At 54.9% G+C, this 24,653-nt stretch overlaps 8 protein-coding genes across 8 annotated transcripts; 6 read left to right on the top strand and 2 right to left on the bottom strand.

Moving 5' to 3' along the window:
- Positions 1 to 1,156: 1,156 nt before the first annotated feature.
- Positions 1,157 to 4,562, top strand: CGCS363_v006710 (Protein NRDE2-like protein; the record flags this gene model as incomplete). Its single annotated transcript, XM_036638559.1, has 3 exons — positions 1,157 to 3,469; positions 3,527 to 3,969; positions 4,019 to 4,562. 3 exons carry the CDS (start codon positions 1,157 to 1,159, stop codon positions 4,560 to 4,562), a joined length of 3,300 nt encoding a protein of 1,099 aa, XP_036495960.1.
- A 700-nt stretch (positions 4,563 to 5,262) lies between these two features.
- On the top strand, positions 5,263 to 6,200 carry TIF6 (Eukaryotic translation initiation factor 6; the record flags this gene model as incomplete). Its single annotated transcript, XM_036638558.1, has 3 exons — positions 5,263 to 5,297; positions 5,393 to 5,551; positions 5,654 to 6,200. 3 exons carry the CDS (start codon positions 5,263 to 5,265, stop codon positions 6,198 to 6,200), a joined length of 741 nt encoding a protein of 246 aa, XP_036496790.1.
- Positions 6,201 to 6,576: 376 nt separating this feature from the next.
- Positions 6,577 to 7,431, top strand: CGCS363_v006708 (uncharacterized protein; the record flags this gene model as incomplete). The annotated part of the gene is made up of 2 exons (XM_036638557.1): positions 6,577 to 7,063; positions 7,139 to 7,431. The coding sequence occupies 2 exons, from the start codon at positions 6,577 to 6,579 to the stop codon at positions 7,429 to 7,431; spliced, it is 780 nt and encodes a 259-aa protein (XP_036496791.1).
- Positions 7,432 to 11,364: 3,933 nt separating this feature from the next.
- CGCS363_v006707 (uncharacterized protein) lies at positions 11,365 to 12,513 on the top strand (the record flags this gene model as incomplete). Its single annotated transcript, XM_036638556.1, has 1 exon — positions 11,365 to 12,513. One exon carries the CDS (start codon positions 11,365 to 11,367, stop codon positions 12,511 to 12,513), a length of 1,149 nt encoding a protein of 382 aa, XP_036496891.1.
- A 1,306-nt stretch (positions 12,514 to 13,819) lies between these two features.
- On the bottom strand, positions 13,820 to 14,250 carry CGCS363_v006706 (uncharacterized protein; the record flags this gene model as incomplete). The annotated part of the gene is made up of 3 exons (XM_036638555.1): positions 13,820 to 13,988; positions 14,056 to 14,160; positions 14,237 to 14,250. 3 exons carry the CDS (start codon positions 14,248 to 14,250, stop codon positions 13,820 to 13,822), a joined length of 288 nt encoding a protein of 95 aa, XP_036496892.1.
- Positions 14,251 to 14,813: 563 nt separating this feature from the next.
- On the top strand, positions 14,814 to 16,374 carry Cnot7 (CCR4-NOT transcription complex subunit 7; the record flags this gene model as incomplete). Its single annotated transcript, XM_036638554.1, has 2 exons — positions 14,814 to 15,263; positions 15,325 to 16,374. The coding sequence occupies 2 exons, from the start codon at positions 14,814 to 14,816 to the stop codon at positions 16,372 to 16,374; spliced, it is 1,500 nt and encodes a 499-aa protein (XP_036496893.1).
- A 1,082-nt stretch (positions 16,375 to 17,456) lies between these two features.
- FYV10 lies at positions 17,457 to 18,814 on the bottom strand (the record flags this gene model as incomplete). Its single annotated transcript, XM_036638553.1, has 3 exons — positions 17,457 to 18,110; positions 18,169 to 18,708; positions 18,764 to 18,814. 3 exons carry the CDS (start codon positions 18,812 to 18,814, stop codon positions 17,457 to 17,459), a joined length of 1,245 nt encoding a protein of 414 aa, XP_036496894.1.
- A 2,314-nt stretch (positions 18,815 to 21,128) lies between these two features.
- Positions 21,129 to 22,116, top strand: CBF1 (Transcriptional regulator CBF1; the record flags this gene model as incomplete). Its single annotated transcript, XM_036638552.1, has 2 exons — positions 21,129 to 21,735; positions 21,785 to 22,116. The coding sequence occupies 2 exons, from the start codon at positions 21,129 to 21,131 to the stop codon at positions 22,114 to 22,116; spliced, it is 939 nt and encodes a 312-aa protein (XP_036496897.1).
- Between the last annotated feature and the right edge of the window lie 2,537 nt (positions 22,117 to 24,653).

Below are 24,653 nucleotides of genomic sequence, written 5' to 3'. Positions count from 1 at the left end.
GGAAAAGGAAGCACTAAAGGGTGTAGAAAGGCTTGGCCGTGAGGTCATTGCACCGGGTGACCCTTTGGTGGATGCCTCTGGATGCCACTGGATGGCGGTTATTGGCCCCGAGTTTAGCGCACTTTCCGCCGAAACGGTCAGATCGAGGACCCTGAGATTACTGAATCCCTACCTCGCACTGAAGGAAGCAGTGGAAAGCCGACCTGTCCCGCAGAATTCCACCACGCCGCACGCCATCAGCAGCCAATCACAGGCCAATCCCGCGCCCAGTTCCCTGCGCAGCACCCGTCACGAGTAAAGGGTGGCTGCAGGACGGCAATCCGCACCGTTAGACGTCGCTCTTCCCTCTGGAACGTTCCGAGGTCCAGTGTCGACGCAGAAAGCCGACCATCCCCTTCGAATGCAGCTAATTCCAACTCAAAGTCCAACATCAAGGCCGCCGGTGCACGACAGCACACCACTTTATGTCTAGCTCACCAAGCCACTTATTGACAGGCGTCACTCGACATGCCTCAATTGCGGTAGCATCGCGACGGCTATTCTTGAACCAACCTACCGATCAGCGTGTTTTGGCCTCGTTTCCAAATAATTGGATACAAACACAGCAGCCTTGAGATCCAGACCCAGACAAAAACCAGCATCCTGGGCCCGGCCATGTCTTGTTTTCCAACCCCAGATGTCGCTAGCTGAACGCCCCAATTAATTATCTGGGAACTGGAGGAAGTGAGGCGTGGAGGGCGCCACTGTAACCCGTTGCAGACACGTGCCTGGAAACCTTCTTGGGTGCAACGGTGCAACTCTAGAACGGAATGTCTCCGTACCACCACCACCATTACTACTACCGTCTTGAGGCGCCCTTACCTAAGCATCCCGTGTGCACCTTGAGGGACATCATCAGCACGAATTCGAGCTTTGATTCGCCCGTCGCTGTCAATCCTCCGTTTCGGTCACCGTTCCGAGTCGCCAACCCTCGACGCGTCGACGCCCTCAGCCAACGTCATCTCATCGCGGCAATAGTCTTTGCGCCACAAGCGGCACTCACTCTTCGCGCGGAATCATTCTGCAGGCCTGTCAGCCAGTTCAAGCGGCCGTTACGGTTCCGCACATCTGACTGTGCGCACCCTAATTATGACCCGGTGAGCCGCAGACTGGCGACATGTCAGACACCGGGGATAAGAAGTTGACGGTGCCGAAGTTCTCAACCTTCAAGCCCAAGGCACCCGATCCTGTGCCGTTGGCCAAATCCTCGTCTAGTGAAGTCACACACAGCCGGAAGGATGGTGCTGGTGAGGTAGCTAAGGAAAAGAAATCCCGGCATGAGTCCAGGCACCGAGACGACCACCGGAGGCATAGGTCAGATCACCGATCAGAGCATCGATCGGAACACCGCCACCGTGATCGCAAACGCAGTCGCAGCCGCAGTCAGGAACGGTCTCTTGTTGTTGCTAAAAGACCCAACGTTGCCACGACTCTGGAAGAAAGGGCTGGAAACGGCGTCTTCGTCATAGACACAAAAGGTGACCCCCTCATCAGGAGATTTGGCGGCAACGACCGCGGCAAGGTGCCCACGTATCGTCGTGACGGGCGTGGGAAAGTCCTCGGTTCCGATGGCTACCTCATTATTCACAGAGATGGCCCCAGAGAAGAATTCAGCATTCGGATGCCGGGCGAGGGCAGCTCTACTTTGCGAGACAGAGCTCTATTCCAGGCGAGGGTTCATAGGGTGAAAACAAGACGCATACGCCCACGAAATGAAGGCCAAGAGGAAGCCGAAGAGGACTTCGTACCACTCAGCAAGTCGTCCAAACGATGCCGCACTGAAGAGCCAGAATCCGACGGGGATGACAAACCCTCTTACAGATCAATCGAGGGCAAGGCCAAGGCCCATGAGTTCTCTGATAGCGACATCGACTTTGAAACCGACCAGGAGGGCGACTTGACTCCGGAAGCAGACGAGCCCCTCAAGCAACGTTCAATTCACCTGTCTCGTCGGGTCAAGGAACATCCTGATGACATCGCAGGATGGCTCGAACTTATCGCCCATCAGGACGTTCTCCTCAAAGCTGGCGAAAGTCTAGACCGCGAAGTAACAAAGGGCGAGATACACAGTTTTGCAGAGATCAAGATATCAATGTACGAGTCTGCACTTGCCCAAGTCAAAAGACCAGAAGACGAAGAACGGCTTCTCCTTGGTCTGATGCTTGAGGGTGCCAAGGTCTGGTCCTCATCGAAGCTTGACAGCCGTTGGTCGGACGTGGCAAAGAAGCACGAAGTGAGTTTCTGTCTTTGGAAGGCCAGGATCGACCACAAAGTCACGGACTTGAAGACGTTTGAGTACAGCGAAATCAAGAAGCTGTATATTGAACGCCTGCGAGCCGTCGCCCAACAGTCATCCGTTTCGGCTTCCCCAGGACCAGTGTATAGCGCAAATACCGATACAGAGGCTGCCCGTTACGAGCAGATGATATACATCTTTTTGCGAATCACCAGGTTCATATACGACGCTGGCTATCGTGAATCGGCAGTCGCAGCGTGGCAAGCGCTTCTCGAACTCAACTTGCAACGACCTTCCACGCATGATGCCCTGTCAGAATCTGAAATACTGAGTTCTTTTAGAGACTTCTGGGAAGATGAAGCACCAAGGCTAGGAGAGCACAACGCATCCGGCTGGAGTCACTACGTCCAGACTAATGGTTCGGTGGATTCTCCAGAACAGCAACGAGACGACGACACTGTGGTGCAATCCAGAGATGTATACAAGTCTTGGGGTGCGACAGAACGTCTCCGGGCAATAAGCTCCAGGAGTCCAGGCCGAGCTACGGATGATGTTCTCGAGGACGATCCATACCGAGTTGTCATGTATTCAGACATCGAAGAGCTTCTCTTTGTTATCCCATCCGCAATAGTTTCCCGTGTTTGGAAGCAATTGGTGGATGGCCTTCTCATATTCTGCTGTCTGCCCCCGGTGTTTCGCTCAAGCCCATGGATTCAAAGCGCAGAGAATGACTCCTTTGTTGTTGGCAGTCTAAGCGTTTTCGAGGCCGACGTCCTTCGCAAGCCGAACGAACCTGATGTTATGGACGAGACCAAGAGTATACCGGCTTTCGAGCAAGACGGGCTGCGCCTTGCTGTGTCTTCCGATCTACTCTTTGCTAGACGGAATTGGTTCTCCTTTCTCAGTGGCTGGCCTTGCACTGCCAAGTCTCTCGATGGACCGGTAGACTTGTCTTGGGTTGCGAATTGTCTTCGACAACTCGTAATATCGGTCGGCTTGAAGGATTTGGCAGAGTATTCATTGGCCGTGGATGTCGCCAACGAACCCGGCAATGTCAAAAAGCGCGCTAAAGCTCTCATCAAGAAAGACCCGTCAAACCTGGCCCTCTACAACGCTTATGCGCTGGCCGAGGTTGGAACTAGTAACTTGGAAGTTGGCCGTCAGGTTGTCTCATCAGCTACTAGTTCGGTCTCAGTAAGTACTCGCTGCGGTCCACAAAAATTTTCCGTATCACTAACGCGCATATCTCAGCCTGCCAGCTCCACCAGCGGGTTGTTGCTTTTCAAGACGTGGGCATGGATGGAACTTGACGAAGGGAACAAGAATCAGGCCATACTGCGTCTCTGTGCCTCAGTTGACCAGTCCTTGAGGAATGCCCCGGGATTGGCAGCTCCGTCTCCATCGCAACTCTTGAAGGCTCGTCAGACTTTGCTGGACGACCTCGAGCACCAACTCTCTCTCAGGCAGCCGGATGGAGCTATTTTGAGTGCAGAATGCCTTGCATTGCTGGTATATCTCACATCGCAAGAGGGTAGCGAACCCACGTCTGAGGCCCAAGGAAGCATATCCATGGCGATGGAAAGACTGTGGACCATCTCTTCTGAACTGTGTGCACAGGGCCAAGCGAAGTCTCAAGCCCACGAAAGGCTCTTGCAGGCTGCTGCAAGACTTTTATACCATCACGCCAGTCGAGGGTAAGCTCACCAAGTTTCAACCAAGAGTTTCCAGACTAACATACATCAGGCCATTCCGGCGAGCGTACTTGAGAGATCAGCTCGCTCATTGCATCGACTTGTTCCCACGCAACACCATTTTCCTCACTCTCTTCGCATGGGCCTCGACGACTTTCGGCATCGATGATCCTGTCCGGGACATTCTTCGGAAGGTCACACTTACCGATGCCAACGATTGCATTGGGAGCCGCATGTTTGCGATTCGCTACGAGCTGCTGAAGGGAAACGTACACTCCACCCAGGCGGCGTTTGAGCGAGCTCTAGATACCCCGGTATGCAGGTCAAACCCAGAATTCTGGCGATGCTACATCAAGTTCAGCTATGCAAGGAAACAGTTCCGGCACAAGGCTAAGGAAGTCTTCTTCCGCGGGCTGCGACATTGTCCATGGTCGAAGGATCTGGCCCTCGAGGCATACACAACGCTCATCAACGTCATGGATGAGTTCGAGCTCAGGTCTGTCTTCAACACGATGACCTCCAAGGGATTGCGGATACACGTCGATTTGGAGGAATTTGTGACGAAGCATGAGAGAAGTAAGGTGAAGCGTCGTTAGAGAACCCAGATAAGTCTGGTTTAGCATACATAGCATGCAGGGGCTAGGGACCGCAATTCCTGCTCCTGGGGAGAAAGCCCAAGCCATCATGATGATGGGCCATTAGGGTGATTCAAACGGTAAAGCAGATTGGGGTAGTGTCCGGGGTTGGCCGCAGCACGGGCTGGGCGCCAGAATGATTCACCAGGAACCTCAATGGGTCTAGCTATGAGCTGCAGTAATGAAGAGTCAGAGTGGCGATGCGTCAGCCAAAAATTAGGACGCGGACAAGGCAGTTGGTAATAGAAACCATCGAATTAGCATGGTTTCGTGCTCGTTGTAGGCAAAGTGACTCATCAGCCATACATTCCGTCCCTTCTCTCCCACTGGCTCGCAGTGAATCTAGGGGTCCACAGCCCGGTGTGCCCCGCTCTCAGCGCAAAAGCCTAGCCAAAGCGGCAACAGCACCCAAAAAGTTGCAGAAAGCGGGCAGCCGGCCGTGCCTGCCCCACCTTGACCTCTGCGATTGACGCTTTTTATTAATGGGACCTTTCCGCCTCTGCAAAAATTCCATCATCACCAAACCACCAGGACCCTTACCACGACAACATACCCTTTAGGGCCCTTTTTCTGCGACCAAACTACTCTTACGAAGCCCTACCGGCATCCCATCTTCACCATTCCAATAGTCAGCACCGAGCTTACCGGGACAAACACAATCATGGCTGTGCGCGCGCAGTTCGAGAACTCCAACGAGTGAGCAAAAGCCCCGCCGAACCCGACCCCGCCATCCTGCTTTCTGCAGCGATCCGGCCACCGACCACGCGGTATGCTGACTTTGAGACTCTTAGGGTCGGCGTCTTTGCGACCCTCACCAACTCCTATGCTCTGACCGCCCTCGGTGCGAGCGAGAACTTCTACAGTGTCTTCGAGGCTGAGCTGCAAGATGTCATCCCCATCTGCCGGACAACCATTGCCGGTACGAGAATCATTGGCCGGTTAACAGCTGGGTAAGCACAGCAACACCTCGAAAATCTCTGATGGTGCCTTTTGGTAGCCATATGAGAGGTCCCATGAGCATCAAATAGTTAAAGCTGACCACCACCACCCAGTAACCGCAAGGGCCTCCTTGTTCCCACGAGCACAACAGACCAAGAACTCCAACATCTTCGTAATAGCTTGCCCGACGAGATCCGCATACAGAGAATAGAGGAGCGTCTTTCCGCTCTCGGCAACGTCATTGTCTGCAACGACCACATCGCTCTGATTCACCCTGACCTGGAGCGCGAGACGGAGGAGATCATCGCCGATGTTCTTGGCGTCGAGGTCTTCCGCCAGACCATTGCCGACAACGTGCTGGTCGGATCCTACATGTCACTCTCCAACCAGGGTGGCCTCGTCCACCCCAAGACCTCGATACAGGACCAGGACGAGCTTTCCAGTCTTCTGCAGGTGCCTCTGGTTGCCGGCAGTGTCAACCGCGGCAGCAACGTCGTCGGTGCTGGCATGGTCGTCAACGACTGGATGGCTGTCACCGGTCTCGACACCACAGCGACGGAGCTGAGCGTCATCGAGAGCGTGTTCAGGCTCGGCGAGGGTCTGGGTCCCAGCAACGTCAACACCAACCTCAAGGACACCATGGTCGAGTCGTTCTACTAAACATGGAGAACGGCGATCGGGGAAGAGCGGAGGAAAAATCGGTGTGCGGCTGTTCTGGGTTCATTCAGGTCTTTGGTTGGTTTGGGATACCATTAATGGGTTGAGCAACGGTTTTGAGAGGCTCGATTCCTTGCGAGCCAGTTTTAGGGTTCAGTCTTAATGCTGAGGACGCGAGAGAGAATTCTTGCGCCTGGCATGGAATATACCTAGCCCACGGGCAGTTAGGACCCTACCTATTTCTTCGAAGTTGTTGATGTGACTGTGCTTTTCCCAAATCCGAGACATTCGTATTGAATGTCCATTCTGCGAACAGGGCCCGTTTGTGTGAAACATCGCGTGAACTATATTATTGCCGTTGATTCTGGCATGGTATAAAATGAAAGAAGGCCCAGACACCCGGCTCGATTTCGGTCCTCCCTTCGAAAGCCGCCGCAGAGTCAACATCATGGGCCTCGTATTACATGAGGTCAAGGCCGACGAGGAATTCGTCCCGCTCATCGCCGCTTTGCGCGAAGGGTTCGCCAACCCGGACACGGCCGTCTGGCGACTCTTCATGGGCGACTGGAGGCCCGACGACCTCGCGGCACGCGAGGCCGCTCTCGTGGAGGCCACGGAGAGGATGCGAGCCGAGCATCGCGCCGACCCGACGAGCACGTGGCTCAAAGTCATCGACGAAGAGACGGGGCAGGTCGTCGCCGGCGGCCGGTGGAGCTTCTTCGAGAGGGGCGGTCCGAACCCTTACGACGGGCACCGGGAGGTCGAGGCGACGTGGTTCCCGGAGGGGGAGCCGCGGTGGGTTGCGAGTTTGCTGCTGAACGATTTTTTGGAGAGGGCTGTGAGGAATGCGAACCGGCCGCATGCGTGTGAGTGTGTCGCGGAAAGCGAATTCAGGTTTCACGTGGGATTCGCTTCGCAGACTGACGTTGAGATTACACCAGTCCTGAATATTTTGTTCACGATCCCGCAGTATCGACGCCGGGGCGCCGCGTCTCTCGTCATGGATTGGGGTGTTGAGCGGGCTGATTGCATGGGGTTGGACGTCTACATCGAGGCTAGCGAGGGCGGGAAGCCGCTGTATGAGAAGTATGGCTTTGAAGCCATCGAGGAGAGTTACTATGAGGTCGATGAGAAAAGACTACCACCGCCGAGGGATGTTGAGCTTCGAAAGGAGGCTGTGAAGCAGCTGTCGCCGTTCAGACGCTGGAGCATGCTTAGGAAGGCTAGAGGTTGAGGTGGTGACGTTGGTTGCGACGGTGGTGACAAGGTTACGTTGCTTCCAACATACAGCATGGTGAGGTTAATACAAGGGATTGACTCTTTGCGATAACCTCTACTATTTCTTAAGCATTAAGTTATCTTCCAAAATAGAATCGCATCCTCAATAATGATGGCTTTCATCGGCATTACGCGCAGTTCGCCACATGAGCTCCTGGGCCCAGCTTCGCCGTGCAAAGCGAGCTACGAAGTGCAGACGGTGAATGCAATCAGGGCAGGGTAGCATTGTTGGTTGGGTTTGAAGGATTCCTGTGGAAGAAATCTTGATGACGTCCTCTGCCAAGATACCCTGTTCCTGGCATATCAGCCGCAACGTCGATCAGCCGCCGCGACTGCGCCTCTGGAGGCCGCAACGTACGTCACACCCGGCAAATGAATCTGTTGGCGACATCCGGACTGGCATTGCCATGGCAAAAATATCACTAATGCCAGGTCCCTGCAAGCGTAGTCATGGCCATCGCGATATCCGGCCGATGAAGCCGGCCCCGGAACCCCGGAGGACCACCGGCCGGTCCGGATGATGAATGGGGGCGATTGTCGGGATAATGCAGCGCCATGAAGGCCCGGCCGTCTACGAGTTCTTGGCGCAGTACGGAAAGTGAAACCATGATCAGAGTCAATTCCGTTAAAGTGCTGTCGGAAACATCACGAACAAGTTGACCAAAGGTAAAATAACAGATGGCTATTCAACCCCGCACTTCAACCGCATTCACAAGTGCCGAGGGTGGGAAGGGAAAAACCACATTCCCATTCTTGACGGGTGTCACGATCTGCAACCCTGGGCTTAGAGTGGCCTTTGCCTTTTTGGCCCGAACAAGTTAATCTTGTCACCTTCTGTGTCGGTCCCGAAAGGCGGCAAAGCACCGGCCACCGAAGGATTCCAGAAAATCAGAGCTTGGTCCGGCATGAAGGGAAACGCTACCGCGGCGGGCATGGCGGGGGAACGTGCGAGGACCGAGAGGGAGGGTTCTGTGTCGATGATGGGCGATGGGTGATGGAATGTTGTGGTGTTGGGTCAGGGTCTATTTCAAGATATTCTTCAACGCCAGCCGCACAATGGAATGGAATTCGCCATGGAAGAAGGTCTGTTTAAGCCTCACGGGATGGGGGCGCGTATCCCACAGTTTTGTTTCTTCGCTAGAAGGAATGGTGGAGATTGCGATGTGGTGTCTGTTTTGTTTGATCGGCCGTGCGAGACGGAGGATACGACGAGGGGGGAAGGGGGCGGAAAAGGAAGCCAAATGTGTCTTCGATCTTGTTTCTTTGTTTGGACTAGGGGTCGGAACTTTTTTTCTTGATCTCGCTAGTATGAACATCTGCACGTGAATATGGACTGAAGAGGTTGTCGCGTGCCTGAGCGTGGCCGGTTGACGAGCTGAACAACTGAGGATCATTGGCGTTTCGATGTTTTGCCTTCCTGCTTTGTAGATCTTTGATGGTGCGGAATCGCTCAGGATCAAGGTAAGATTCAAACGGACGGGTTCTATGACCGCACTTGGGGGCATCAGAGTTCAGCTAGAGAATTGGTGGTGAGTTGGGTTGAGTGAGGGTGTCCATCCAGCTGAGAGATGAAGTGGTGTTGTGAAAACAACGTTGGACATTAGATCATGACTTGCCCCGTCCCAAGTTGCATACCAACTTTATGGATGAAATACCTAGAGCTAAGGGATTGAGGAATGCAAAGGCAATTGTGATTGTGCCGAGTTGACATCCGCACGCACGGGACAGCATTGAGCTCAACACAATTCATTCCAACAGTGAATTCCTCCCGTCTGGCCGCTGCAGAGTGCCAAAGTGCATCGGCCTGCAATGCGACTTCCAGGGTCCAGGAGCCCCAGCGCCCAGGGATGGTGGTACGTGCACCATGTACCCCGTAGAGTGCCCAGGCAGACGTACCTCTTGTGTGCTTCTACGTACCTACTTGAGGGCCGACCGGCGACCGGCACAAACGGGGGTCCTCAAGAGCCCAGAACGCAGCGCAACTGACGGACTGCGAAAGGAGCGCAGAGAGAGAGAAGGCCGGACTCTGGTGGCTGAATGCTTGCCGAGGGGCGGGCTGACGAGCCGGTGCATGGCAGGGCGGCCAGAGGTTGCTGTGAGTGGAGGAGTTGGAGGGGGAGCTGGTCAACTGATGATGGCTTCCATGTTCTGGCCGCCGGCCACTGGAGCCAGCGGATACTGGATGCTGGGCTCTGTATGGGTTGACGGGGCCTCACAGCCCGAAAGACGGGGGAAAGTTGGACATGTCTCCCCCAACCTCCTCCAAATGTCGGCTTTGACTTTGTTGACGTCGCTTGCCGCCCTCCGCGTCGGCTTCTGGTTCTGGTTTTCCTTTGGCTTTTTTCCAGGGACCTGTGCTTGCCGCCTCCATCACGTTCCGTGGGCGTCGCTGGCTGATTCCAAGGTTTTACTCTCCGTCATAACGGCCTGCAAGTCTGAGCCCGACCTCGTGGGAGCAAACACAATTCCTCAAGAGCCAACGTGCCAACGCAAGGATCCCTCGTTGAACATTTCCGCCTCTTCGACATTCTCTGTGGTCCTGCAGTGCAGTGCAGTGCTACAGCGAAACCGACGGCTTCTCTTTGCTCGATACCCCTTCGCAGTCATTTGCCTACGCACTCACTCCACGGCCTACCTCCGGAGCCTACCGTACGGAGACGGCCTCTCTACCAATCGTGCCTGCAGTTCCTGACTCGGCCGTTCGCCTTCCTTTGACCGACTGGATTGCAAAGCGGCACAACTTCTGGCCCCCGCTTTTTCTCCTCCCGCGATAGGAGACACAATACAACACAGCGCATCAATATCAACACGACACAAGACGGACGCCTTCAGAGAGATCTACCCGCGCTGCTAGCTCTCAGCCACAAGCGCAGTTGCGTACTCACCTGCGACTTTGACAGCTCGACGTCCAACAAACCACCCCCGCGAAGAAAACGCCGCCGACGCCTCTCGACACTTCTTTTTTTGTTCCTCGATCCGGCAGCCTGCGCACATCTGCAAGGACCGGGTCCGTCCGTCTTCAACCATTTCATTCCGAGAGGTTCATGCGAGTTGTGCAAGCCAAGCAGCCTACCACGCAGTACACCGTCGCCTGTCAACATCGCTCCCTAGTCGCAACCCGGCCGCTCGCTCTCCTCGCTTGCAGGGGAACCTGGCTTCTCGCCTGAAGTCTCTCGCTCCCCTTTGTCCAAATCGACCGACCAGCGTTTTCCCCCTACCAGCGACTGAGACTCTGAGTCTGTCCTCCTCTCACTTCCCTCCCCAACGCCCTATCCGCACTCATTTTCCCGACCCAGGCCGCTTGCGACTCGGGGTGCTCCTAGCTCAAGAAAGGGTCCCTCCTCTTCGGTCACTGTTCACTGTTTGGGCCTTGCCAGTGTTGATCCATTCACATTCCCAGTACCAACAAGGCCGCAAACCCCGTCTCAAGCCTATCCCAGCGAGCAGAGCTTGTACCTCCCTACTGAAGCTGGGAGGCAAGAGATATTGCCCGTCCCACACGAAACATTAACGCATCATGCTAAGTCGTCACGCCGCCTCCACCTCAGACTACCCGTCTACCGCTCCGCGCCCAACGACGGACTTTGGAATGGACGGCTCTCAAACTCTACGCCATGCACATGGGCCCGCGAGCAGAGATCCAGCCGTCGATCCAACTTCCCCGAGCGCTACCCCCGGTGCTGCCATAAACACCAACCCGCCTACCCAACCCGAACCGTGTCGCATTAGTCCGTCTGCCGCCAACCGAAGCTTTCCAAGACTCCAGACTGGACACCAGAGGCAGCAATCTGTTCCAAACCTCCCCTCCACACGCACAAACTACTCTATCCCGCAGGTGACGCTCTCACCATCTACAGAGCGAGGGAGCGGCCGTCCCTCGTCGGTCACGATGCCTCTTACCGGAGACAACAGAAGTGGAAAATCACCAGACGCCGCTCGAGGAGGAATACTGAGCGGTTGGCTGGGCGGCTCCGGATCTCCCAACAGCGCGGAAGGAACCAGTCCGACAACCCAGACGAACAAAATGAACGATGTCGACGCAGATGGAACGCCCTCGAGGTTGCAGAGGAGGGCGACAGCTGGCCAAACGTCAAAAGGAACCTCGCCAAATACCTCAAGATTCGCCTTCTTCAGCTCTCCGTTCGGGAAGAGTAGCCAGGCTGCCCCCGACCCGAAGCAAGACGAGGAGCTGTTAAGTCTCAACATCCAAGAAGCCCTCTTCCCTCCGTCTTCACCAACACATCGGGACGCCTTCTCCCCTGCGGCGTTCAAGAACCTCGAGACTACGGCAATCGGCCTATTGACGAAATACCAAAACGCCTTCCAACGGCAGCACGCCACAATCCAGGAGATGCGGGAAGAGAAAGACGCTCAGGAGGACGAGAACGAGGAAGCCGATACACGAATCCAGCACTTAAAGGTTCAACTAGAGAACATGGCCTCCAAGGTCGCCGAGCAGGAGCTGTCCATGCAACAACTCATGGCGGAACTAGCGGCGGAGAAAAAGGCAAGGCAAGAGGAGCGTTTGATGAGCCAACGGGGCCGGCCTATTTCCGAGGGATCATCAATATCCGAAGACCTGGGTGTGGAGGAAGATCAGGCGAGGAGAAAGTGGAGAAAGAGTGCCGGGTTTGACACCGACGAAGAAAGCGTCGAGGACGCCAGCGTCTTCTCGAGATCACGAAGCCCGACCACCGCCGCGCCGAGCGTCTTTGAGGGTAACGATACGCCTCCCGCGCTCGCCAGGAGCAATACGGGCAATACCCTAGGCCCCCCGAAAGCGTCGCGGCCGGTTGCCCCAAAGACTCCGCAGCAAACGAGCGTGTTCCAGAAGTTGATGCGAGGTGTGACGGGCGACGCAAACCAACAAGCCGGCGCGACGTCATGTACGAACTGTCGCGGGCAGGACGAGCGGGCTGCGTGGGACACCGTCAGCCTCCTGAGGGACGAGAACCGCGGCCTGAAGCACCGTGTTGCTGAGCTCGAAACGTGTGTGGACACTGCGTTGGACGTCGTGAACGGGCTTAGACTTGACTAAGAGAAAGAGGCGGATTTACATATACTTCTATAACGACCCATTATTTGTTGGATTTTCATTGGCGTTTAGGGTTACGGAAACGGTTACGGGATAACACGGACAACGTGATACCAATGAGCTGGCATTATTGACGTTTGGCAATATACGGCATATACCTCTTTAACGTATGAGCTAGGTGTAGAGAATCAAGCACTTGTTGAGTACTTACACGGCTGCATGCTATATGTCGTTCAAGTATTTTCGCAACCAAAGAAAGAAACTCCATTTGACAGCTCTTGGACAACGTCACAAGACGTTGGAGACCCCGACTTGTCAGAAGCTTGGACTGAGCAGAAGCTGCGATGGGATGGGATGATGTGTTGAAACGGGCGTCTGTGCAACGACATTGCGCCAAAGGGCCGACAAGCGGTTCTCGACGGGACATGCTGTCCGTTTAAGTACATTCTTCCACTGGCAGTTCGGAGTAGGTTGGTTGTTGAGAAGGGAGCATTTGCTGCGTGGTAATACGAGCTTAGTGAGATGGCTGAGGCACCTTGATGACTGAAAACTTTATTCAACCTGTAGATGAGGCGGAGTGTGTTCGCTCATGCAGGAACCGTCTTACAGGACGAATAACCATATGGTTCGGCTAGCGGGGGTGGCATACTTCACCGGCTGACGCCCCTGGAGGTCGGTCTATTGCTAGATGTATTTACGATAATGATGATACCGGTTTTGTGGGTGTATCTAATGTGCCCTCAATGCTCGCTTTTCAAAGCTTTGGGGACATTACGAGAACTCTGCTAGCGCTCGCGCTCAAGTAGATACCCCCTTGGGAGTCTAAGTAGTTCTAAGCCAACACATCCTGTGAGGATGAGAGCCGTAGCAGGTTTGAAGCAAGCAAATATGTCATACTGGTACACACTGACTGTTCGATTCTCTTCGCGGCTAGTACAATCCAGGAGATTGACGGGTAGTTTACCAGGCTCATAGATCTTCAAATACTGGCTGCCTCGCATGGCATCCGTACATAGGCCAGTGAGCCCGGAATGCATACATGATGCCTTCTGATTTTCAGAGGCATTCAGGCATAACCTTAGTCTGGAGCCGCGATTGCTCCGGCCGCAAAACATACCTGTCAACCACACCATTGCCCACATCTTGACCATCACGGCACCCTCGGAGTCACATATTCGGCAATGTTCTTGATCGCGGGAAACAATTCGTCTTCGTCTAGACCCTTCCAGCGAGCCGGTCTGCCGACTCGAGAGGTAAATGTACAGCGGAGCAACTCCCCTCCGTCTCGCTTCCCTTCCAAGCCGCCCCTCTAGTGGTGGTCGTTGCCGTGGCTGTCGCCGTGGTGGTGGTCGTCGGCCAGGAAGAAGTACTCGTACGCGCAGTAGCCGGCGAAAGCGACGGTCGCAATGCCCAGGCCGGGGAAGGATCCCTTGAATCGGTTGAACCTCGTGAAGGGGCCCTTGTATCTCCACGACTCTCTGTATCTCGACCGTCAGCGGTTGTCCAGAAATCGCAAGCACCCGCATGCCAGTGGTCTGCACTAACGCTCTCTCCCAAGGGTCGTATCTGGGCTGTCCGGCGGCCTCCTTGAAGGCTCTCATGTCGAAGCCGGTGACATTGGGCTTCGGGCCGTGGGCGGCCCTGAGTATCCTATGGTCGGAGGGAGTCCGTCAGTCGTCTGGTCTCGAATGCACCAAGTCAATTGAGCGCTTTGGAAGGAGCATACCTCGATGGCTGCATGATTGCTGTGTGAATGTCGTCTCGCCGTACAACAATGGACGGTTCGGGGTTGTGGTCAGTCGAGTTGGAAGGAAGCTGATTGGAGATCTTTGAGATGTTGTCGTCGGAAAGTCCCGCGGGTACGTACCTGTCTGGCTCGGGGCCCTGCACAGACCACCCCTCCGTCCATGGTCAACTCAGCAAGCCTTTGGGCTCGTAGACACACATTCTGTCCCTAAAACCGAGCTCAGCCAGACGTATCTTTACCCAGCGCCCATCGCACAGCACGACTCAGAACGAACGAAACGGACATCAATCGTCGCAACGATACCGAAGCACGCGCAGAAACGAACCTTTTGGACGACGCACCTCACCGAGCGAGACCGAGTTCCGACGACCGGCGGCGGAGAACAAAGGCGCTCTTCTGCTGCCAGCCCCCGTACCTCCTCAACCCCAGACGCAAATGCAGGGCCGTGGATCGTCCACAACCCCTCAGAGACCGACGAAACATCGTTCGACATCGCGGTAGACTCGCAACACTTCATATATAACTTGAAGCCCCTTCTTGGGAGGCATAGTCTGGCATGCCGCCACCGATCCCTAGGTTCCCTGGCGGGCCCAACACCATATCGCCTTACCACCAGCAGTTCCCCTCCCACGCCGCCCAAGGCCATGCCGCGAACCATGGGCCTCCCCTCGGCGGCAATCCCTCCTACCTCAACGCCAACGCCCAGATCAGCCCCTTTTCTACGAACGGAAATGTTCTCGGCGGCACTCCAGGTCTAAACGGCGGCTTCCCCCTCGGCGCCGACAACAGCCTCAGCAGCCACGCTGCGCGCATGAGCTTCCACGCCGCGAACTTGCAGCAGCAACCGCACGGCCAGCCGCAGCACAACTTTGGGCTCGATCATGGCGGTGCGCCGGCACGAACGACCCAGAACAAGGGAAGGATACGTGAGGTCTGGAAGCACAATCTTGTCGAGGAGATGGCCGTGTTGAGGGAGCTCGTCGACAAGTACCCGTATATTGCCATGGTTAGCTGAGACTCAGCCCCCGAGACTCGGGAAGACCAAAACTGACGACTGTCAATCGTAGGATACCGAATTTCCAGGCGTGGTGTCACGGCCGATGGGCTCTTTCAGGGGGAAGAGCGATTACCACTACCAGTGCCTGCGCACTAACGTTGATATGCTCAAAGTCATCCAGATCGGGCTGACACTGTTTAACGAAGACGGCGAGACGCCTCCTGCGCGACCAAATTCGACTCAAGACATTGAACTAGGTGCCGCGGGCAAAAGGGCCGCGTCGCAAGGTCCCTTCCCCTATGCCTGGCAGTTCAACTTCAAATTCTCCGTCAAGGACGACATGTACAACGAGAAATCGATCGAATCATTATCGAGCGCGGGCATCGACTTTGCTCTCCTCGAGAGAGACGGTATCGACCCTCACGAATTCGCCTCCCTCCTCATCCCGTCCGGTCTCGTCTGCTTCGACAACGTAAAGTGGATCTCCTTCCACGGTGGCTACGATTTCGGGTACCTCACCAAGCTCCTCACCTGCAACGACCTTCCCAACGACGAAGCGGACTTCGATGGAGTCATGAAGAAGTACTTCCCGTCAGCTTATGATGTCAAGCACCTTATGAAGCATGCCATCCGACTGCACAACTCGGGACTTCTCACCCCTAGCGACCCCAGCAGCGCCGACATCCTCCAAAAGTTCGAGCACAAGTCTGGTCTCGAGAACATTGCCGACTCCCTCAAGATCAAGCGTGTGGGCAACGCGCATCAGGCCGGATCCGACTCTCTGCTGACGGGCAAGGTCTTCTTCCAAATGCGCGACAAAATCTTCAACGGAGAGATCCCCGAAGAGCACGTCGGCAAGGTGTGGGGTCTCGGCATTCCGGACCTCTTGGTGCTCGAACGGCTGCCGTTTGGTAACAACGCCGGCAACCAGGACCAGTCGCACCAGGGACCCAACGGCCAGCAGAACGGCGGGCCAAGCACGCCCAACACTGCTAGCGTCGGCCTTGTGAGCACACCCGCCGCGCAATCCCACAACACCAACGGCCTATCGATGGGCCCGATGACACCGGGTGGGGGCGGCGGCGTGTTCGGTAACTTTGCCTTTGCAGGCAGAAGTTAGGAAGTTAAGCCTCCGGACGCCCATTACTATTACCACACTGGGATGCTTTAGGGTTCTGGCGCGTGTTGTACCCTGGAACTGGCCATGGTGACTTGTTCTCAGGGGCACAATCTCGCTGGGTTTGGTTTTGCATAATATTTCTTCTATCTTGAAGGTCCACGAGCTGTTATCCACTCTTTATGTCGAATAAGCTCAGCCTCGGGAGTACATCTAGTTTGAGGCGGGTTCCAGAAGGGGGAGCGATATCCTTCTGGGCTCGTTTCGTTTCTTTTTCGGTCGAACGTCTTTGTGTGCGCGGACTCGATATGGAGTTGGGATTCGGGAAGGTCCTGGTTTCATGAATCACGTCAGAAGAAAAAAGGGAAAACGAGCACGGCTGTTGGAAACCTGGGTTGGACCAAGGAGTGGGGTGGTGTTTATGGCTTTCTTTTCATTTCAAGAAAAGGGGGGAAACACACAAACACACTGACACACAAATAACAAACGCCATCGAGGACGTTGATGGATGGAAAGCTATATATGCATTACCAGCTTGGAAAGTGACCCCAGCTTGCGGCGCAGGAAGGGTCAAGGAAGGAAAACGGGCTGTCACCAACTAAAGAAGGAAGAAGACACAGCGGGAGTGAGAGAGAGCGAGACAAGAGAGGACGAGCGTATGAAACTTCTCTTAATCATGTACTGTATTGTGAATACCTGGATCAAACGGTGGGGTTGGGGGAATGACTGCAATTAAAACGCGTGTTTAGTTGTTCACAGTGTTGCTGCTGATGAAGTATCCTGATTCGGTCCGTCTGCGAAAGACGTATGAGGGTGACGACACTTTTGATTTAACGGAGGGTTTTTGATTTGGTTTGTCTAAACACTCTCTGGTACAACTGTACTTCTTCGATTGAAACCTGCCTGGCTTCTAAGAAATTTCCAAGAAAAAAAGGGGGACGCTGCGCCTGAAACTCCAAACCCATTTGAAATGACCTTTTACGCTGTAACAAACAGACCTGCAACCTGATGAAGGTATAATGATGTGGTACACACATCGAGAAGGACAAACGCCGTTTCGTCCTTCTCGACGGGGCGCAGATTGCTCATGTAATGAAGACCTTCTTGAGCTTGTCCACCGAGTAAATATCGCCGGTCCTCAGATCCTTGACCTGATCTGGCGGGAGGCCCGATTTCTTGGCGTAATCTTCCAGACGCTCCTTTCCGTAGGCGCGGCTGTTGGGGAGGAGCAGCAGATCGTGCTCGACGTAGCTCTTGGTGTGGTGCGCGTACGGGACGTTGCGCGCGAGGTCGTTGAGCTCGGTGGAGCAGATAGGGCACACGGACTGGGTGCCTGCCGTCGCGGAGGCGTTGGTGGCGGTGTTTGCGTCTGAGGGGGCGACGTGGGACGAGTTTGCCGAGTGGCAGGCCGGCGTCTTGAGGGCGGACAGGCCGGAGGAGAGGGCGATGTGGAGGAGCGGGAAGGAGGGGAGGGCGAGGAGGGAGTTGTGGGTGCGGGTGAAGAGGTCCGCGAGGGCGTTCCAGCGGTCTGGGCTGTAGAGGTCGGAGTAGACTGCGTTGGCGGCGTTCGGGGGGTACGCGAGGAGGCCGAAGGCTTTGCGGAGCTCTTCCGGGTAGGTCGCCTTGAACGGGACCAAGTACCTCTTCGCGTGGGCGATTGCCTCGAGCAGCTTTGGTTGGGACTGGGTGCGGACTAGTTCGATGTATTGTTGGAACCGGAGCATGAATTCGAGGTTGCTCTGAGAGAGTTTGTTAGCATACTTCGAGAGAGAGGGGGTGTCGAGGGAGAGAACGCACATCCATCTTCCTCAGTTCCTTTTTGTTATCCTGGCACCACGCAAGAGCTTCTACGACGCTTCCATTCCGCAACGCCTCCTGAATTCGACTCATTTGCACAAAGGTCTCAACGTCCACGAGATCATCCATGCCGCGCTCCGCTGTCAGGGCTTTGGCGGACTCGTTGTAGCCGTGCCGCAAGAGGTAGTCGACCAGCAGACGATCCAGCCGCGCGCGGCTCCACGCTTCATACTTGACGTCGTCGACGGAGTGCATGCCGTACAGGTCGCCGAGATGGGAGATCCTGGCGCCGGCCTGCCGGGTCAGACGGGCCTCCTCGTCGGCATGGGCGGTGAGCTTGCGTTTTACGCCGCGCATGCGGGCGATCATTGTGTCGAGGTTCTTGAGGACATCGTCGGGGGAGGCGCGGCCGTTGACGGAGGCGGTGGCTGTCTCTTTGAGTAGGGACTTGATTGCTGTCGAGTCCTTCTCGACTGTGAAGTGGGCTTGACGGAAGTTCTTGCGGAGGAGTTCGTAGGGGAGGCGGAGGAGGGGTTGGTCCTGGTGGCATGGGTTAGTTCAGATCGAGACGGGAGGGCAAGGAGCGGGCACGGACGAGGAGGAGGTGGTCTTGGTGTTTGATTATTGAATGTTCGTGGTCTGCCATATTGGAGCTTCGAGAGGATTGCTCTCGCGGGTTTCAATGGCGAGTTGGAAAGTTATTGGTGAAAGGCCTCCTCGGCGGAGGGGTGTTGGCTGTTGGCGTTGTGGCTTCGGGAATTCGGGAGATGGGATTGATTGGAAGCTGGGAGCACAGATGCACTGATACGGCGCCAACGACCTGGACGTTGACGTTATCCGGGCCGATGTCAATGTGGCGGGGCCGGGTGGCTGTTTAGATATATGGAAGTTGACCTTTGAGCGGGATGTTTTCAAGCAAGTTTCATGGGCTGGGTTGGTTTCCTTCACTGATCAAGACGTCAAACTCGCTCGTCGACTTCTCCTGCCAGGACGTCATTCACAACTTGCTCTCGTGCTTCACTTCCGATGCTTCATCTCCAACCCCACAAGTGACGGACTGCTATCTGTGCACAGACCACATCTGTGGCTCGCACCCGCTTACATAAGGCCGAGGCCCCTGAAGCTTTCTGGAGCCCCACCTCCCGTCTCTCGTAAGCACCTCAGTCACCGTCGTGATCACTGGTGGTAGAATGAAGCAGGTAACACACGAACGAGGCGACGACTCACAACGGTCGAGACTATCTTGGCCGATGCAGACGCTGTGCTCGTCTTCAAAGTGGAATGTCTCACAACCCATCAGTCACTTGATTCATGCTGGCAGCCCACGGCGGCATCAGGTGATTGGCGAGGCTCGGCATTTCCTGACGCGCCAGGCGATGGTTGGGTGCACTGTACCGAAGCCAGAGGCTAACAAACCCACACTCCTCAGACCGGTCGGAGCTACCCCTGCTATGCGGTGCTGTCGTAGCTTGCTGCTGGCCCGTAGCCCGTACGGATAGCTTCGGCCGTGCTGTGTGTTGTACTAACATGTCGCGGGTGACGATAAGGCGCGTCGTCGATAAGACGCGACAAGCATCACTTGCATGTCTCCCAGGTCGGGGAGTCTGCTGCAGCGTGTGCCCCTCTGAAGAAACGGGATTGGATCGGGGCAGTCGCGGAAGGAGTACGCTGGCACCCACAGGCCAGCCGGGCGCCTGGGGGGTGTGGCTTTCGGCCTGCTGATTGGCCATGTCCAAAATCCTGCCTCAGGCCTGCATCCTTCCTCGCTCTCAAGCGTATTTATCTCCAGCCTCACCCACTTTGCACGTGTTCACCCTCTTCCTCTGCCGCGTGACCAGAGCTTCCCGCCGTCGTTGCGCTGCTGCTCCCCCCCCCCAATCGACAAGCCCGACTCAACCACCCCGACCTGCTCTTGCCCAGGAATTAAAAGAGTAGCGCAAGCCTGCAGTTCGTCTCGAACTACTGAAGATTCTTTTCAAGAATTGCATTTCGCGTGAAGTTTTTTCGACTCGTCCTCGAGAGTTTTCGACCTGAACCTCGACACTTACAACGGTACAATCGGCCCCATCCGGAGCGAAAGGGCCCCCCAGCTGCCGCACCCGCCGCCGCGCGATATCACGAGTTTGATCACGCCGCCAACACGTGAACTCCAGCAAAACCCGTGATCTGGAGCTCCCTCCCTACACCGCCCAGACCACGCTGCGAAGCACATGATCTAGAGGTATGCGACCTGTCCCATTTTTCCTGACGATCTTCCTCTCTGCCCTATCGCTTCTCTCAATCACACGGCCAATGCAACGCGCAGGCCTGCCCTTCTCTGAGGGCGCGTCTGTCGCTGTCGCTTGCGCTATTTTCTGGAATGAAGCCCATTCTCTGCGACGCGCATCGCGATGTTCTTCCCAACCACAATCAAGCGATTGATCTTGAGAAATCCTCTCAAGAACTGATGAATGATACAAATCTATCATGAGAGGAAGAAACACTACCTGTGCTCCTATATCTACTGCTCCTCTACGTGAGATGCACGGTCTGAAGGACTGAATGCCCTCAAAATGCCTGCTACGCCTGCCTCCCTTCAGCTCATTCACAGTCTCACTTAACAATGCTCTTTGGTCGATTAGACTTGGGTGTTGAAGCAGGGACGTCAACTCAAAGGGCAAGTGCTCTCACCATTCTTGCACCAGGCTGGCTGTCGTCTTCCTTCCGGATTCTGCAGCCGCAGTGAATTTCGTCTTACCTTCCGTCCAGAGTGCCTCGTCTCACCTTTTCCCCCATTGGCACCTCCTCTTGCTTCCCATCCCGGTGCAGTCAGATTTTTCGATGCTAACAACCTCGTCAGCCTCATCAACCAACCTTGGGCGCTGATTAAAATTCTGAATTGTGGACGCTTGTCTAGGATTACCATCAACCACCTCTTCGTCCAACGAAAACTTTGTTGGCCTCCTCACCCCATAAGTACGATGGCCGAAGTCCTCAGCGACCACCCAGACCTGTCTGAGCTGGCTCAGTCACCCTCTCCCGGTCAGAAGCGCAAGCGTGACATGTCGGAGTCTACAAGTCCTGGCCGTGCCAAGCGCACCAGCGCCGGACCTGATGCAGACACCACTGCCTTCATTGAGAATGCCATAGAGGCCGCCAACGCCGCCGCCGCTAATGGCGTCAATGTCGCCGACTTCAGCGCCCTCCAGCAAGCCGCTGCCGCCGAGCACTCCGAGGCCGCCGACCCGGCCAATGCGTCCAGCACCGCGGCTGCCGCTCTTGGGATGTATCCCACTCTCCACGTTCCGCCCACCACGGAAGAGCAATTCGCTGCTCAGGCCGCCAATGAGCCTCCTCACCAGGATCACTTCCCGTCCCCTGATGGACTCATGTCATCACTGCCGAACGTTCCTCAGCCTACCAATGGAGTGCAGGGTGTGCCTCAACCACCTCATCAGACACATCAGCCTCCTCCACCCCAGCCGCCTCAACATCGCTACTCCACCGGATCTGCCAGTACACCAGCCAAGAAACCCGATGTTGGCTCGGAGGAGTGGCACAAGATGCGCAAGGACAACCACAAAGAGGGTGAGCACGCCTAACTTTACTCGTGGAACGTACACTAACATGTGGACAGTGGAGCGCCGTCGTCGTGAGACGATCAATGAGGGCATTAATGAACTCGCCAAGATCGTGCCCAACTGCGAGAAGAACAAGGGATCTATCCTCCAGCGCGCCGTCACATTCATCAACCAGCTCAAGGAGAACGAGAACCAGAACATCGAGAAGTGGACTCTGGAGAAGCTGTTGACGGAGCAAGCTATAGCAGAGCTCAGTGCGTCCAATGACAAGCTCAAGCAAGAGTGTGAACGTCTCTACAAGGAACTAGAGACGTGGAAACGCGTTGCTCAGAATGCTGGTCTTTCGTACCCTCAGGCGAATAAGGATGAGCCAGCTGCCGCAACTTAGAAGGTCAAGGCCGAAAGCTCCCAGCCTCGCACTCAGAGCCGCCCTACCGCCAAGCAGGCCTTTTTACCTGACACGGCGTCGGAGGTCTCGGGCGGAAGTCATGAGTCTCCCGAAGTCAAGTCTAGCTCATCTCCGACACCTCGCAACGTTCCCTCTAATTCCGTCGACGGTCATCGGGTTGACAATGTTGAGCCTCCCAATAGACTCTCTACCCAGCACCAAAGCTCGATTTCCCTTCAACCTGGCCAGCTGGCTTCTCAATCCGCTGCCGTCGGTTATCAGCAAATGATGGATGAGGACGCAAGAATCAGGTACCACCTGATGGTGCTCCAAAACCAGGCTTACACCGCGCCTCCTTCCTTCCCTTCAACTTATACCCCTCAGCAGCCCTAGGCTGCTTTCTTCGATGTTCTTTACTCAATTATAAAGCACGATGGATGTCACATCCGACAGACAGATAGTCTATAATGAATCATTGCTCCCTAGCCCCTTCAAACTCTGTTTTACGCGTATGGATTGGTATCAGCGTTGGACGTTTCGTGATGGTATCGTAGGATTTCGGGTTTCTTTGAGCAGTCATGCATACGGCCGGACGTCCCGTCTGCCCGGTCTTGGCGTCGGAGGTTACGCTTCTCTGGTTGAGTCGCTGGCTATTTATCTTTGAGGCGGAAATAATATTGATTCTGGCCTTAAATTTCATGCCTGGTCTATGTTAAATGGTCTCAAAAAGCACGTATCCCGACCATGCTAGAGTCAGCGGATTCGTGCTGTCAAAAAGTAATGTGCCCGACGTAATCGAACATCCCATACGGCATGTTGAGGCACGCTCAACGTTGCATAACGACGATCTGTAAATGGCGGGTTGGCTCTCTCTTCTCACGACTTCACCAAGGAAATCATCTCGGAGCTTTTTGTTCGCGCTTCGAGCAGGCAAGGTCGGCACCATCAATTCTACAAATCAAGCTTACGATTTTACAAGAGACTGACAAGACGCCGTTGTGAATCTCTTCATGTCTCTGTCGTCCGTTCTCGCCGCCGGTTTATCCAGGGTCGGGTTTGACGCCTTGTACCGGATGTTAATGGCGTATATTGGTTGATCCCGGTAGCGGGCAGCTAGGGTTGCTTTGCTTTCGACTTATTAGCTATCCGCGTGGTACCTCTTGATTGATCTTTCTGGTTTGTTTACGATGCCTCAAGTGTTGCGTCTTGGCTTCTTTATAGATAGAGCGAGGCTTCTTGGCTGCTGCCTTGGATCCTTGAGCAAGGCATGCTGTATACATCAGCTCTTTCCTCGGATATAGTTGACGGCTACTCATTTCGGGCTGCTATAAATTTGCACGGAGTTTGTCTAGTAGTACACTCCAATTCTGGCTGTCTTCATCGCTATTGGGCTCCAGGTACCAGCTGTTGCAGCCAGTAAAAGGTGTGGCGACACACGACCAGTTCCCTGCCGGGGACAGGGAAATATGCAAATATTGTATGGGTCTTTGGTGCTGTTTTTCGTTCCCACTGTCCTGCGTTGTTACCTCTACGAAACACCGGAGACGTGTATGCTATGTTCGCAGCCAAGCCTCGCAGACAAACAGATAACCAGTGCTACCAGGATGTGTATTCACCTTCTAGAAGACCCGAGGGAAGCTCACTCGGATTTGTTGCCACAACATTCGAGTGTTCTGGAAACCCATCTACGCTCTGTTGCCGTTATATTGAGTCTCCCTACTTGGATCTCTCACCACAACCTGAACCCGCCGTTTCCTGTCATAGCCGAAGCTTCTGCAGGGTGTCTTAGTACTTTAAAGATCCAAAAAATACGTCAGTAATATTCAATTCACTCGGTCCGAGATATGGCAGCGTTTCGGCGCCCTGACATCGTAAGAGGAAGGAAGGATAGAAGTCAAGGGGTTTGTCCGCACATGTCTCTGGGAAACCCATGACTCGGGTTTATTTTGACACAGTCTTCGTCGTTCATTACTGCTCGCTATCTATTCTTTCTACAATAAGCGAGATTCTGTTTTCACCTCCAGGTGAGACTTCAGTACCTCCACGTCAGGCAGTGCCAGCCCAAAACCACGGTAACTCTTCGGATCCAACTGGTAAGAAAATTCAAGTAAAACCGTAACGCACGGATTCGTTTATTTTGGCACAGTCCCAGAACCAAATGCACCGAGTCTTATGTAGAATTCAGCCTTCCTCACTCGGCTACGTTCCCTGCCTCAAATGGGACCCTCGGAAGCCCCGAAGGCCATCAATTTGGCAGTGATGCACATAATAGAGAGAAAAGCATAGTCTGCGTTGCTCCACCGCGGTTTCATTGTCTTGAAAGATGGATCCGCGCCTCGATGCAAAGATGATACCTGCCCAGGTCTAAGGGAAACCTGCAATCAGACGTACCGCTAATGGAGTCAACAAAGCAATTCAATCACTTTAAAACGCTGTACCGCATTTCCTGTCGTGTATTCGCCCCTTTTGTGACTGTTCATCATTTTTGCGTCTGGTCATTTAGGTAGTGAGAGTCGACTGTTATGCATGCCACATAG

Source organism: Colletotrichum siamense, assembly GCF_013390195.1.
Source record: "Colletotrichum siamense strain Cg363 chromosome Unknown KSG_Cg363_contig04, whole genome shotgun sequence".
NCBI classification, from domain to species: Eukaryota; Fungi; Ascomycota; class Sordariomycetes; order Glomerellales; family Glomerellaceae; genus Colletotrichum; species Colletotrichum siamense.
The sequence above is the reverse complement of the archived record's forward strand: the minus strand, read 5'-3'. Positions and strand labels throughout refer to the sequence as shown.